We start from the raw sequence: 15,628 nt of genomic DNA on the forward strand, positions 1-15,628 counted from the left end.
TAACCTGCCCGGCGTTGTAAGATGGCAGAACAAGGACTTGAATCCAGGTCCCTTTGATGCCAAACTTCAAGTTCTTAACTTCTGAGCCAAATTCTTTCGAATTACTTGGAACACTTGATTAAACAAACACTGCTGGGCCCTAGAGTTTCTGATCCTGTAGGCATAATGTATACTGTACTCCAGGGCCCAAGGATTTGATTTGAGAAACACTGCCTGACTCCGTTCCCCTGGAGAGCGAGAGAGAATTCACGTGTCCTGCTTGGGTTCATAATCGCCAGCATTTATTGACTGCCTAACCATGTCCTAGACACTCTTGAGTTAATCCGTTCTCATCCGTTCATTCATCTTAGCCAGTAGTCACATTGCAAAGAGAAGATGGGGTTGTGACCACCACTTAAAATGAAGAGAAAGAAACTGAGGTAGGGAAGGCTGTCCAGTAAGATAGCCTCACCTTATAGGTTATTTTTTTTAATGTAATTCAACCTTTTCTGTAAATTAAAAAAAAAAAAAGGGTAACGATAAACAAGATGTGAAGTTGCTCAGTCATGTGTGACTCTTTGCGATCCCATGGACTGTAGTCCTGCCAGGCTCCTCCGTCCGTGGAATTTTCCCGACAAGGATACACAAGATGATCATACAAGGATCCCAGTGAGCTGCAAGCCCTGGATATAAATGGAAAAGGTATCATGACAGTTCTTAGCACCCCTTGCCACCCAAGTAGATACAGTGTCCACACTAGTCCTCAAAAAAACTGAAGAAAAGCCTCCTGTGTTGAAATGGGGGTTTTAAAAGAACCTTTCCTCAAGTCAGTTCCTTACAATGCAAATACCCTGTGGTGTGGCTGTGTTGACCCTCGATGTTTACAACAGTGGCCAGACCAGTCACCTGCTTTCACTTGATGTTAACAGCAAGCTTGGGCCTGTGATGTGGGCCTCGCCGCTCATCAATGTACTGGCCGTATCTAGAAGAGCTCTAGAAAAAACCTGGGGAATAAACAGCTCTCTGTTCAAAATCATTTTCTTAAAATGATTGCTTTCAGTTCAGTCACTCAGTTATGTCCGACTCTCTGCAACTCCATGGACTGTAGCACGCCAGGCCTCCCTGTCCATCACCAACTCCTAGAGCTTGCTCAAACTCATATCCATCGAGTCGGTGATGCCATCCACCCATCTCATCCTCTGTCGTCCCCTTCTCCTCCTGCCTTTTGGGTCTTTTCCAGTGAGTCAGTTCTTCACATCATGTGGCCACAGTATTAGAGTTTCAGCTTCAGCATCAGTCCTTCCAGTGAACACTCAGGACTGATCTCCTTAGGATGGACTGGTTGGATCTCCTTGCTGTCCAAGGGACTCTCAAGAGTCTTCTCCAACACCACAGTTCAAAAGCATCAATTCTTCAGTGCTCAGCTTTCTTTATAGTCCAACTCTCACATCCATACATAACTACTGGAAAATGAAAACAAGGAAAATGATTGGTTTAGCTGGGAAACTAAAGAGGAAAATAGCTAAGTCAGGAATTAGAAATCATTCTCTTGGTGGAAATGAAGTGACTTGGCCCCAAGGTCGGTCCCGGGAGGGGATTCTTCATGACTCGTCTCTGGGCTGGACTGCTTCGGAAGGCCAGGACCCCTGCAACCATGTCCAGAAGTGGATTTCATGCTCAGGGAAGGTTGAGAGAAAAGGAGACACTTCTTTCTTTGGATCCTTGGAGGAGGGCTGTTGCAGGCCACTCCTGGGAAGGAAGGATTTCCTTCCTTTGCATGTTTTCCTCCCAGAGTTCTGAAACGCGACACAGCTCGTTACTCTGATGAATGATGCAATTCTAGAAATGACCTATATTTCAGTTGCGCTGTGAAATCACCGATACTCACCAGCAGGGATCAGAGAGTCCAGGTAGTTCACATTTGGAACTGCGCTGATGGGGCCCGAGCGTTAAATTAGCAGACATGTCACCTGAAGTTGGCCGCCCTACAGCAGGGTGGTCACCGGTCTTTGGCGCTGGCCTGCCTGCAGCTGCCAAGGAAAATCTGAGAAGCGAAAATGAAGAAAGTGAGAAAGAAAATCAACCCATGATAAAGTCCAAAACCTGTACTCTGCTTAGATACCTTGTTTCCCCATTAGCTTTAAGGCTAAAAGAAAAAGTATAAGGCATTTCAAAAGGTGAGGTCTCATTGATATATAAATATTAATACTTTGTATGTTTGGGTCCATTAAACATTTTGTTGAGGGACTATTAAGTCCAAGTGTAAAAATAAGATCTGTTTGTCCCTCCTGTCAAGGAGAGCTCTTCATGGACCTTGCAGTCGAGATAATTTTTAGAAGAGCAGCCAAATCTGTAGTTGGTGTAACCAGATGTATATCTTGTCTTGAGCATGTGTGCATGCTCAGTCGCTCAGTCATGTCCGACTCTTTGCGAGCCCATGGACTGTAGCCCGCCAGGCTCCTCTGTCCAAGGGCTTCTCCAAAATACTGGGGTGGGTTGCCATGCCCTCCTCCAGGGGATCTTCCCAACCCAGGGATCAAATCCACTCCTCCTGTGGCTCCTGCATTGACAGGCAGATTCTTTACACTGAGCCACATGGCAAGCCCTTTTCTGTTTGGTGGGAAGGCTATTTAGCTTCAGAGCTCACTCTGCATCCCAGCCATCCTGACCCTCAGATTGAAGTTCTTCCTGGATGACCTTATTCATTTATTGTACAGTCTTAAGCTGTAAACTTTCAAAAGGTATCATGACTTGCTACTTTTTTGGATATTCATCTTTGCATTTTAGCCCTGTTTGTTTGTTTGTTTGTTTTTTCTTTAAAGACTTCAAGCACAGTAGCAGAAACAGTAAAGAACAAAACAGAAATGCAGCCTGGATGCTTAGCACGTGGGTGGTGCTGGACTTTGACACGTGCACTTGGATGGAAAGAGTCACCTGTGCCTTTGTTCTGGTCTGTTCCAGGTTGACCAAGCCCCTGTCGTTCGCTGACTGTGTTGGCGATGAGCTGCCATGGGGATGGGAAGCCGGGTTCGACCCTCAGATTGGTGTCTACTACATCGATCACATAAACAGTGAGTGTTTCCTTTTCGGTACAAACAAGCATGTCAGACAAGTAATCCCCCCAAATCTAGAGTCATACAGGAGAGCAAACGTTCTACAGAATGAATTTCTCTATTTCAAACCCTCACTTTTCATATTTAACAGAAATGTCCATTTTGGAAGTTTTATTGGGCTTATGGGGGCAGAGAGGGAGAGAGGAGTCTGTCTGTCTGTCTGTCTGTCTGTCTGTCTGTCTGAAAGGGCACCAGACCCTCCACCTTGCAAGTCCCCTCCCCCATTCCGAATGACACGCCCTGTGCAGATATCTCCATAGTACGGGCTACTTACTCATTGTACTGCCCTCACATTGTTTGTAGGTTTTTCCTCACTAAATTGTGAGCTTCTTGTGGACGGTGACTGTGGCTTTACTTTTCCGCCTTTGGGTGCCTCATATGATGATAAATGTTAGAACATGTTAGAACAATGAAGAACTTTGTTGTGTAATGCACAGATTAAAAACCTCTCTGTTTTTAAAGAAATTAAAGTGCATTTCGGTTCTAAATTATGCTTTAGAAAACACTGTTCTGAATATTTAAAAACTTGATGATCAGAATATAAATTTTTAGGTCCCCCATTTTTCTTTGGTACGGTAATGGGATCCCAGGGGCCTGGCAGATTTACTGTGGCCCGAAGTGCCCCAGTTACCCACAGCAAGTAGTCTTCCCACTAAAAAGGCTCTGATCCGTTATCTCATTAATCTTAAAGACACTCCTGTGAAGTCGTTTAGGGAGGAAATTGTATGTTCTTCTCTTAACAGCTGGTCTACACATATGTTATGTCTTGACATTGTTTAGTTTCAGCATTATTTTCTTTTTTTTGTTTGTTTTTCAGTAAAAAATTAGCGTTTGGCTGTTTAATACTGTTTCTAAGTCACACTATCAAATACCTAGAGGTAAAAGTTTTGACCTTGACAATAATAGTTCCTTTAGGCCCTAAGTGTTTTATGATAGAATTCACCTTTCAATGGCTGAGCGTGTGGAGTCAGGGTTCTGTTTAGGTATTGATGGAGGTGTTTGTAACTAACTATTAATAGAAGGTAATTATGAAGTACTGTCTGTAAGGTTTTGATATTATCACTGCAACCAGAAGTAAATCACTTTTTGATAGAGTCAGAGTTGTACCTTAACTCTTGTCTTTTAGTAATTAAGGTCCATCTACATATAAAAATGCACAAATTTTAAGCATGTATTTCAATGAATTTTGGCAAATATATACTCCTTTGCAGCTGCTGCTCAATCAAGATACAGAGTATGGTTTTTCCTCTGTGTTTTCAGCTTTGCTCCCTTATCCTTATCAGACCCTGATACCTTGTGCCCTTCCCTTTAAAAAATATTTTAAAATTTTAAAAATATTTTTCATAGAAGTGATACATGAGCTGAAGAGAAAAGTATAAATTATAGGTATAAAAAAAAAAGGAAGAAAACTCAGAGATAACCAGGTATTCTGAACCTTTCATTGTGTCTGTCCAGACCTTTTCATGTTCACTCACACACACACACACACACGCACACGCAGAGTTTTCAATATATTTTTTACATCAAGTGGAATTATATCACATACAGTTTTTTTTTTTTTATTAGTTGGAGGCTAATTACTTCACAACATTTCAGTGGGTTTTGTCATACATTGATATGAATCAGCCATAGATTTACACTTATTCCCCATCCCGATCCCCCCTCCCCACATACAGTTTTATAAACTGCTTTTTTTATACTTAATATATAATCTTTCATCCAAAAAATTTTCTGTGCAATCATATCAACTCTTTTGATAAGAGAACCTCACGTTTCTCTCAGATGATCTTCCTAAAATATAACCAAGATCCTTTCATGCCCTCACTTAGAACCCTTCTGCCACACACTGTTGCTTACAGAATGAGTTTTGTATCTCTCAACGTGACATTCAAGAAACCACAGCTCATCCCTCTTGAGGTCTTGGGGAAGAAATGAGAGAAGAGTTAGATTCTATTCCCACCGTCGCCAGTAGATCAAAGGAGAACAAGTAAAGCTCCACGTCCATTCTGAGGGGTGTGCCTGCAGCTCCCGAGAGAAGGTGCTTTAAGCTGATGCCCAAAGGATGAGTACGTTAACCAGGCCTGGAGAATAAGGGGATGGGGTACAGTTTGGGGGCTGGAAGGAGAAACTGCCTGCAGAAGGAAGCCCCATAAGTAAAGCCAGAGGTCTGAAGAGGCCACAGAAAGCAGGACTTAATGAAAGAAAGAAGAGAAAGTCAGTGATCTGAGGCTGGTGTGAACGAGGCTGGGAGAACGGCTGGAGCACCAGACTGGGGTTGGTGCTCGAATGGCCTCTTGTCTCAGACTTTTCAAAGCCCTGCTTAATCACTGCCCATTCCACCGGGCCTGACTTTTTCAGCTGGAAAAAGTCCCATGTCTCTAAACTGCCATGGCACTCAACCTTGCCCTCCTCAGGGCTCTCACCCTTTTCTACTGTATAAAATGCTTGTTGTCACTGTTGCTTTAATTCCTATGTCACGACCTGTCCCGAGCTTTGTAATCTCTTTGGCAGGAGGGATCACGCCCGAGCATCTTGTTTTCCCTAGTCACACAGTAGATGCTCAACTGTCTATAGAAATAACACAGTGTAACAGGTAAACATAGCAGAGAGTTTCTAAAATGGAAGATAAGGAGAGTCGCTCATATTCATTTTATTCATTCTTCCTGAGCGCAGCAGAGAGAATAGAAATGTGCTTAAGAGACAGAAGTAATATTCCTTTGAAGAGTCTAATGTTATCTTCCCTGATAAGTTCTTGTAGCTCACAGTGTGTTCGCTATCTATAAATTTCTCCATCTGTAAAACTGATGGAATGTGAATTCCCTTGAGGTGTGTGATGTCTTAACAGTATGTGATATATTACTTCTCTTATATAGTAGACAGCATGCAAATTATATTGCATTATAATACAGTAATCTCCTAAGGCCACCAGGTCTTAATAGAAAAAAAAAAAATACCATGTTTGTGTAATATACTTTTTTGAGTATTTACATTTAATAAATATTCTTCACTGATCTATTCAGCAAACATAAGTGATGGAGATAAAGCCCAGTCCTACTTTATGAAGCACTTCTTCAGAGTGCCTCTGGGAACCCATGTTTGTAGTTCCTATTTGAATGGGACGGTATATCAGAAATGTCAGTGGTGCCTGCCGAAGCTAGTAGCATCCGCTATTTAAACCAGTCGACTGGAGTATTTCAGCTAATCTATCCAAAACAAATGCTGACAGGTTATTATTATGATTATTACCATTGTACTTTACTCACTTAAGTGTCCATCGGTGTTACTTTCAGTGTTTTGTGGCAATTTAGCTGTTGACAAGCATTTTATTGAAAAGTATGCCCGTTCGCCAATATGTAGGGAAATATGATTAGGTAAAACCTCTAAAGATATTGAGAGAGAACTGGGAATTTATATCTTACTGTAGCTGTTACTTAACAAACATTTCAGGTTTTTCATTTACACTTTCAATTTGTGTCATCTCTTTATTTGGTTAGTTTGCTAGTTATTTAGCTCACTGGAACAAGTTACCCCAAAACTTATGACTTAAAATACGTTTATTATCTCATTGTTTCTGTGGGCGATGCATCCAAGCAAGGCTGGGAAGAGTCGGGCCTCTGGCTCTAGGGCTCTCTCCATCTGACCTCAAGGTGTGAGCCGGGCTGCATGACCGGAGGAACTCCGCTCTAACCTCATATGTGTGGCTTTTAGAACAATTCAGCTTCTTGTCAGCTGCCAGCCAATGGCCCCCTCCTCACTCCTTGCATGTGTGGGTTTGTGTGTGTGCATTCAGTCATGCAGCCGTGTCCAACTCTTGGCGACCCCGTGGACTGTAGCCTGCCAAGCTCTTCTGTCCGTGGAATTTTTCCAGGCAAGAACCCTGGAGTGGGTTGCCATTTCCTTCTCCAGAGCATCTTTCCAACCCAGGGATCGAACCCACATCTCTTGTATCTCCTGCATTGGCAGGTGGGTTCTTTACCGCTAGTGCCACTCGGAAAGCCCGCTATGTCCATAGTGTGAAAGTGGACGTGTTAGTTGCTTAGTAAGTAAGTAAAGTCACTCAGTCGTGTCCGACTCTTTGCGACCGCATGGACTATAGCCTACCAGGCTCCTCTGTCCATGGGATTTTCCAGGCAAGAGTACTGGAGTGGGTTGCCATTCCCTTCTCCAGGGGATCTTCACAACCCAGGGATCAAACCTGGGTCTCCTGCATTGTAGGGAGATTTTTTACAATCTGAGCCACCAGGACAGCCCACTATGTCCATAGGACGGCTTTTAATTCGGAAGTTGGCTTCATTAGATTGAAAAAGCCAAGAAGAGCCAGGCAGAGAGAGCAAGACAGTGGTCGCAGCCCCTGTATCCCAGTCTCCAGAGACACCCCGTCTTCATCCGTGTGCTCCCCATTTGAGGCAAGTCACTAGGTCTAAGTGGTATTCAGAGGCTTGCACACTAAGAGATAAGGATAATCCTGGGTCATCCAGAGTTAAGACCATACATTTCTGTGTGTTAGAGGATGAATTCTCTGTACTTTGAGTCAGTTTGCATTCATATATTTCAAAATACTGGAATTGAATGTAAATATTGCACATTTAGGTGGCCAGAGATCTTGAGTTATAAGGAATATTTGAAATGGAGATGTTTGGGCTCCTACTGGCTGACCTCTGTCTACGACCTGGGCCTTTATTGTGGTTTCCTCTGGGAGGGGTGCAGGAGGCAGGTTTCAGCAACTTTAAGATGGGATATTTCAAATAATTTCATAATTGCACACAGGATGCAGTGCGTGAGCTGTCGCAGAGCACAGGCTCTCAGCTGCAGCCGCTCATGGGAATCACCAGAGGAGCTTATAAACCTGCGATTGTCTGGGTTCCACCCGCAGAAGCTCCGATTGGTCCGGGATTTCTTTTAGAGCCCTCCAGGCGATGCCCATGTGCAGAAGTGCAGGACCAAGAACAGTACCTTGGGCTGTTCTCCTGAAGCTGGGCACTGGGGTTTGGTCTTTTCGCTTGTTTTAAAATTTCTGATCTGCTGTGAACTGAATAGTATTTTTATAAAAGAACAATCACCATGAATTAGAAAAGTCGAAAAAATTAAAAATGCAAGCCCCAGTATTAGAGTCAACAGGTACAGAGTAACTGTATGAAATTGCTGTAAGATTTCAAAGTGTTTACTCTTCATGCCTGTACTTACTGTCACAGACACATCACAGAGCTTATGGACCAATGCTGGCCTGCATCCCACACCCTGAGGGATGTCGATGTAAAGGGCAGCCTGGCAAGAGTCCTGAGTTAAGTGCACAGAAGTGTAGGGACCATATTGGCTTCAGATTACACAGGGCCATGAGTAGCATGGCTTCTATTTTGAAGGTATTGGGGAACCAGAGGGTTCTGGGAAGGGATGACCCAATGACAGCCATGTCGCTGTGCTTACTTTGACACTGCATATGATATATTTGCAGTGAGAATAAATTGATGACAAAGACAGAAAGTGGTCAGAGTGGGGATGGACTGGGTAAAATAAAGCAAAAACTCTATCACGTTTCTGGAGACGTCACTTCATAATATTAATAAACTACTTGAAGGAGATAAAAATTAAAGAAGGCTACTCTTTTTTTTTTTTTTTGGCTGTGCCTCTCAGTTGCAGCATGTGGGATCTAGTTTCCTGACCAGGGGTTGAACCCAGGCCCTCTGTATTGAGCGCGCGCAGTCTTAGCCACTGCTTAGAGCAGAGACCACCAGGGAAGTCCCAGCTACCTCTTTTTTAAAGCGTAAATAATCCCCCACAAAAAAAAAAAAAAAAACCCGTCATTAAATTCTGGAAAATAACCCACCTGATTTATCTTCAGAAACCACACAGATCGAAGATCCGAGGAAGCAATGGCGGGGGGAGCAGGAGAAGATGCTCAAGGACTACCTGTCGGTGGCCCAGGACGCGCTGCGGACGCAGCGGGAACTGTACCACGTGAAGGAGCAGCGGCTGGCCCTGGCCCTGGACGAATACGTCCGCTTGAATGACGCCTACAAGGAGAAGTCCAGCTCTCGCACCAGCTGTAAGTACAGCGGGGCTGCTCAGACCTGAGAAGGGGGGACCGACCTGCAGGTGATGGGAGGCCACCGGGGGTCTGTGGGACGGCGCTCTGGGTCCTGTGCCTCCTTGGGCAGGAGGAGCCCCTCAGCCCGGCTTCAGATAAAGGTCTCCTCGCTGAGGGATTGACGTTTACCTTTTCAGATAAGGGCAAGTAACCTGGCCCTTGTGCCGCTCTTGCACGTTGTTTTTAGTGAGACTAAAGTGAAACTAGAGCGGTTAGCACAGACCAAGTTTCTGCTGACCAACCAGCCTCTCATCTCAGAGACGCCTTTTTTAAAGCAGCAGCTGTGATGGGCTCAGATGTCCCACTGAAGTGACAAGTTTCTGGGTAACACAAAGCGCAGTTAAGCTGTATCTGCAATAAGCTCCTCTAAGATTTTATCCATAGATGTAAAATCCACAGGAAACTGAGGCACTGGGGTGTTGATAACGTTCCTTTTTATTGAAAAAAATGATGAAGGTTTGAAGATGACTTTTTATATCTAGGTGTCTGATGAATGACAATAAAGGAGTTAAAAAGTTAAGTAAGTATCCCAGAAGCATGTAAATCTTGTCGTTTTTAGCGTTTGTAATTTCTAAGTTGACAGCTAGTTATGCAACTTGTACAAGTCACTTTTTTTTTTTCCCCTCTCTTCTCCCTTTGAAAGTATTCTCAGGCTCTTCATCCAGTACTAAATATGACCCTGATATCTTAAAAGCTGAGATCTCCACTACACGATTAAGGGTAAGATTTTTTTTTTTTTTTTTTTTTACTGTGGTTCTATTAATATGCTGAACATACGCATAGAGTCTAGAAGGGGCCTCTGTGGTCATCTGCCATCTCAATTCAGTGAAGGAACCATTCCACTTATCCTCGATGGATGTCTTTCTGCTTTTGTTAAAACATGTTCATGAGATTGTTCTTATTAATGTGACAGAGTGTGTTACATTTCTGGGTAGTTTTATTGTTTGCGCTTAGTATGTAGAATCAAAATATGGTTTAAAAGTTTAAATGGTTTAAATCAAAAGTCTAAAAAACTTCAATTTTCCTTTTTGTGCTGAAGGTACACGTCCAAAGTGGAGCTTAGTTGCTTTTTCATCAGACGGCCCAATCTATCAAGGTGTTCACAGTTCACATTACCAAGTCACTTCTTTTTCTAGGTCAAACTTTACTGGTGCCTCACACTTCCTTATGGGTTGTTTGCTGATCTTTACCCTAAATCTTTCTGACCACACGGCTGTTAAGGTCACAGCTTGTTTATCCTTGATTTTTGGAGTCTTAAAGACTGCTCACCAAGTAAATAAACTCGTGCAACCCTTGCATAGATCATGAAAGAGATTATTGCCGTGACCCCAGAAGCCTCCATGGCATTCCCTGGTCACCCTTGTCCTTCTCCCTACAGGTGACACTGGGTGACCTTTATTGACAATGCTATAAATCAATTTTCTGCCTGCTTTGAACTTTGTGAAACTGGAATGCTACCACATGGATTACTGATGGCTTCTTTTGTTCAACATTTCTTCTGTATTTTTTAAAAATTTATTATTATTATTTAATTTTAATTTATTTTGCAATCTGTGTTGGGTCTTAGCTGAAGCACGTGGGCTCTTAGTTGCAGAATGTGGGATCCAGTTCCCTGACCAGGGGTCAAACCCAGTGCTCCCTGCATTGGGAGCTCGGAGTTTCAACCACTGGACCCTTGTTCAACATTTTGAGATTCATCCACATACACTTTTATTGCGTGTAAACCATCCCACCTTTGTGTAGATACCATGAATTCTTCATTTCTTCTACTATTGATGTACATTAGAGTTTATACAAATTGCTAGTAATTAAAAACTTGCATCTTAATGTGTGTGTCTGTTGCACATGCCTTTGGGTGCACAGATGTATGCGTTTTTGTTGGTTATGCAACCAGGAGTGGAATTGCCGTGTTAAAATATACTCGAGCAGCTACTCACCCAGTTTTGGGCCTTGTTAGTCAATCAGTTCAAAATATCTCCTTATTTCTTTATGATTGTTCATCAGAGTGTTCTGCTTAGTTTTTAAGCAGTTTTGGATTTTCTTATCCTTTATTCAGCTTAATTCCACCACACGCTTTCAATTCTAAAATTTCTGTTTATTTTTTGTTTTTAATTATTGCTCAAATTCTCCACATCGATGTAATAATTTTTTGAACAAAATAATCACAGTTATTTTTAAATTCCATGTCTTGATTAGTATAATATCTAAAACTTTTTATGTGTTGAATTCTTTGTTCTGGTCTGGTTTTTTTTTTTCTCTTGATTTTTGGTCAGTATTTGACCTCTCATAGCTGCTTGCTTTTAATTAAGAGCCATATATTATGTATGAAAGAGAATAAAGATAATTTAAGGTTTGGGATGATCTTGTTAGCATTCAAAGAGGATTTACTTCTACTTCTTAGAAGAAGTTAGCTCAGGGGCAGATAACTTCAATTCAGTCAGGGTTTGAGTTTTCTGAATTCTGGGCTCCATTCTTCTTCTTCTTCTTTTTACTTTTTCACCACACCCATGGCATAAGGGGAATTTGTGCCCTGACTGGGAATCAAACCCACAGGGAAGTCCTTGGGCTTCATTCATTTTCCTCAGAGTGGGTCTATTTCCAGAGCACCCTTTCTCTCAGGTCAAAGCTCTTCGGAATCCCAGTTGAACTCCTGGGCTGTTTCCTGAGGAAGCAAGCTGACTGAGGCTGGACTCCTCTCTCCCTGGAGCCCTCGGCTCTGAGAAACAGCCAGTGCTTCTCTGCGTGTCAGGCACCCGGTCACTGCATTCTCCTAGCTTTTCACTTTCTTGATCACGTAGGCAGATGCCTCAAAAGGAAAACCGATGCCAAGTTTGGATCTTGCCTATGGGCCTCTCTTATCATTTGGCTCTTTAACAGAAGTTCTTGCTGTCCTGGTAATTCTCCAGTACCTCCAAATAGATGTTTGTTTGTTTAACCTCGCAACTTTTCTATTTGTTCTCAGAAAACGTGTGAAGAAAGTCTGTCTATACTTTCCGGAAGCAAACCTCTCTTTGGTCCAGACTTCTGGGTGTAATTTATGAAGTCACTGTTGGACGTTTTCTTTTCTGCCACAAACAGCCCTTTGCCCTGTCCACCCGCCTTCATTTCTCTGTCTGTTCCTTGAGGAGCCTGCAGGCGGTTTGTGGGACACCTCATTGCTGCGTCTCTGTATCATGTCTATACATTTCTGTAATCTCAGGCAGATATGTTATTTTAAAAAAGGCTGGGGTGGGACGACGGGTGAAGGTATGTTGTCAAAACTTACTCTTGCTAAACTTCAGTACTCCCTGGAGCTGTGCCCATCTCAGATGTCACTACGTATTATTGCTTCCCCCTTGAAATTTTAACCATCCTTCACAGTTCTTTTCTTTGTAAGACATAAATATAGTACCTCATATTGTATATGGAATACCTCAACACACTATCATAATCTGTCGCTTTAAATCCCATTTTAGGGAAGATTCTAACTAAGAGAGGGGTTTTTTAAAACAAAAGCAGGGCTTCCCTCGTGGATCAGTGGCAGAGAGTCCATCGGCCAACGCAGGATACGTGGGTTCGATCCCTGTCCTGGGAAAAGCCCACAATGCCTCGGGGCAGCCAAGCCTCTGTGCCGCGCTGTGGAGCCTGTAGCGCCGGGAGCCGAAAACTGCTGCGCCCGGGCATGCCCTGCAGCCCGTACCCCACAGCGAGAGAAGCCACTGCAAGGAGACGCCCTCGCCACAACTAGAGAGCAGCCCCTGCTCGCCGCCACTAGAGAGAAGTCTTCACAGCAAAAGCCCAGCACAGCCGAAAAAAATAAATAAAATTATTCAAAAAAGAAGAAACGAAAGCCTACAGGTTGCCTCTCACCAATAGCCATCGGAAGGAAACGGAGCCCTTTATAACTGGGAGAGATCCCAGAAGACCCCACGGAGTCACGTCCCCCAGACCCATCGCCTGATGCCGCAGAACCCCTCTGATAAAGCTTATTTTGCAGCGGGTCTAACGTGCGCTTAGGAGCCTGTGTTCACACGCGTGTCATCGCTGTGGGACCACAGAGTGAGTCGGGGAGGAGTGCCCTCCTCCACAAGGCGCTCCGCTCAAGAGGGAGGAGGCATTCACGAGTGACTGGAGTGAAAGATGAGAGCCTGTCTTCCATTAGTTCCTGTCGTGAAAATGCCTTTTAGTAGGAATGCTTCCACAGCACATGGGCCTTCCTGATCATGTTCTCTTCTGATGCTTTTAGCCATGTCATGGTTTGACCGTGGCAGGCCAGGTGGTGCCCTCTCTCTGCCACGTGGGCATGTTTTGGCCAGGTAGCTCTTTGAGAATGCCCCAGGCGTTCTGAAAGGCCTGGATACCTTGAACCAAGTTTCGTGGATTCTGACAACCTAGCTTTTCTTAGCTTTTCTTAGCTCGCCTGTCCTGGAGAAGTCCTTGCATGTACCCATCCCTTTCACAAAGTAATGCCACAGAAATTGTTGTGCATTCACTTAGTCGTGTCTGAGTCTTTGCAACCCCATGGACTGCAGCACACCAGGCTTCTCTGTCCTCCACTGTCTCCTAGAGTTTGTTCACACTCATGTCCATCGAGTTGGTGAAGCCATCCAACCATCTCATCCTCTGTCATCCTCTTCTCCTCCTGCCTTCAATCTTTCCTAGCATCAGGGTCTTTTTCAGTGAGTCGGCTCTTGGCTTCAGGTGGCCAAAGTATCGGAGCTTCAGCTTTAGCATCAGTCCTTCCAATGAGTATTCATGATTGATTTCTTTTAGGATTGATTGGTTTGATCTCTTTGCAGTTCAGGGGACTCATAAAAATAGTAACTCATGAATTAGCTAGCTCCTCATTGCTTTGGTGTCTTATAGAACCTATCTCCATTTTAGGTTCTAATAACAATTTTTCATACAAAGCCAAGTGCTGGTTCATACCACATTATTTTAATGTAACAATATTAGCAACTGTGCTTTATTTATTTTTATTGAATTAGAGCAAGTGGGTCAAGTGTTTGGGAACCAGGTACATAGGAGCATCTGTCTAAAACATCTGTTTTATGTTATTTTATATTATGGTCGCAGGTGTTGGTGATCACTGGGCTTTAGTTTCCTCCTCAGGCTAATGGGATGACAGTACTTCCTGGCGTCTAGTTGTTGAAAAGGTGAAATGAATAAATTAAACTCTTAAGAATATACTCATCATTTTTAGAGGTAGTGTTCAATTTTTTGAAAACCTTTTTTTAAGATGAGGAATATAAAAAACTTTTACGAAAATTTATTATTTCATTTGTATCTGACATAAACTAAACCTTCAATTCAACTGATATTTTACAAAGTTCATACCAAAAATTACAAATAAGTGGGATTTGGTGAAAATTTCATGCAGGAAAATTTTGATGAATTTTGATTGCTTTTACTGATTTTTTATCAAACTGAAATAAAATGTTGGAAGTGTAAAAGTGGAAATTTCTGTAGAAATACAGTTGCATTTGAGAAATTTTTTTATTAATTTAGTTAATGTTTTCAGATATTTTTATATAGATTATTTTTAGTCTTTATTGAATTTGGTACAGTATTGTTTCTGTTTTATGTTTTGGTGTTTGGGCTGGGGGGCATCTCAGGTCCTCACCCAGCGATCCAACCTGCACCCCCTGCATTGGAAGGCAGAGTCTTAACCACTGGACCACCAGGGAAGTCTCACATTTGAGACGTCCAGCATGTCACTACAGCCTGTGCTGTATGATCCAACTTCTAATTGTGTCAAAAAGAAAGCAAATGCTCCTTTGGTTAAATTACTTGCTCTCCATGAAAAATACACAGCTGGTTCCTTGGCACTGCTATTGATAACAATGTGCAGTCTTTTGTTCTTGAATATATTTACTCACACATTGTTAATATTAATTCACTTTGAGTTATTTTTAGCAATGGTGATGGACTCGGAAGAGCCATCTACAATCTCACCTATTTGTAGTTGTGTCCGTGGATTCTGAAAGAATAGTGGTTTAACGTAAGGGTTAGTTTGTCACTGTGAACAGAGTTAGCTCGTGTGAACACCAAACAATGGCACTGTGGCCAGTGATGTAGCTAACCTACGAAAACCATAACTCTGTGCTTCAAGAAGAAACATGCCTTCTGAGAGTGTAAATTGCTACCAGTAAGGATTGTCTCTTGACTAAACATGAGTGACGTCTTTATACTTAGCTCATTTATTAGTTTTTTATGTAGGCCATTTTGCTACAGGTCTAGTTTGTCTTTGCTGACAGAGGTCCATGTAGTCAAAGGCGTGGTTTTACCAGTGGTCATGTATGGATGTAAGAGTTGGACCATAAAGAAGGCTGAGCGCTGAAGAATTGATGTTTTTGAACTGTGGTGTTGGAGAAGACTCTTGAGAGTCTCTTGAACCTCAAGGAGATCAAACTAGTCAACCCTAAAGGAAATCAGTCCTGAATATTCATTGGAAGAACTGACTCTGAAGCTG

The 15,628-nt window shown here is 42.8% G+C and overlaps 1 protein-coding gene across 2 annotated transcripts in view; it reads left to right on the forward strand.

Annotated features, from left to right (window-relative positions):
* WWC2 (WW and C2 domain containing 2) overlaps positions 1-15,628 on the forward strand; it is a 145,291-nt gene that overhangs the window by 73,045 nt on the left and 56,618 nt on the right. The window contains exons 2-4 of one of the 2 annotated variants that reach the window (XM_043453956.1): positions 2,941-3,050; positions 8,932-9,135; positions 9,821-9,897. In XM_043453956.1, the coding sequence (XP_043309891.1) occupies positions 2,941-3,050; positions 8,932-9,135; positions 9,821-9,897 (391 nt within the window). Of the gene's footprint in view, positions 1-2,940; positions 3,051-8,931; positions 9,136-9,659; positions 9,698-9,820; positions 9,898-15,628 lie in introns of those variants that run through there. The other variant, XM_043453957.1, reaches the window with a different exon arrangement.

The sequence above is a fragment of the Cervus canadensis genome, chromosome 31, assembly GCF_019320065.1.
Source record: "Cervus canadensis isolate Bull #8, Minnesota chromosome 31, ASM1932006v1, whole genome shotgun sequence".
NCBI classification, from domain to species: Eukaryota; Metazoa; Chordata; class Mammalia; order Artiodactyla; family Cervidae; genus Cervus; species Cervus canadensis.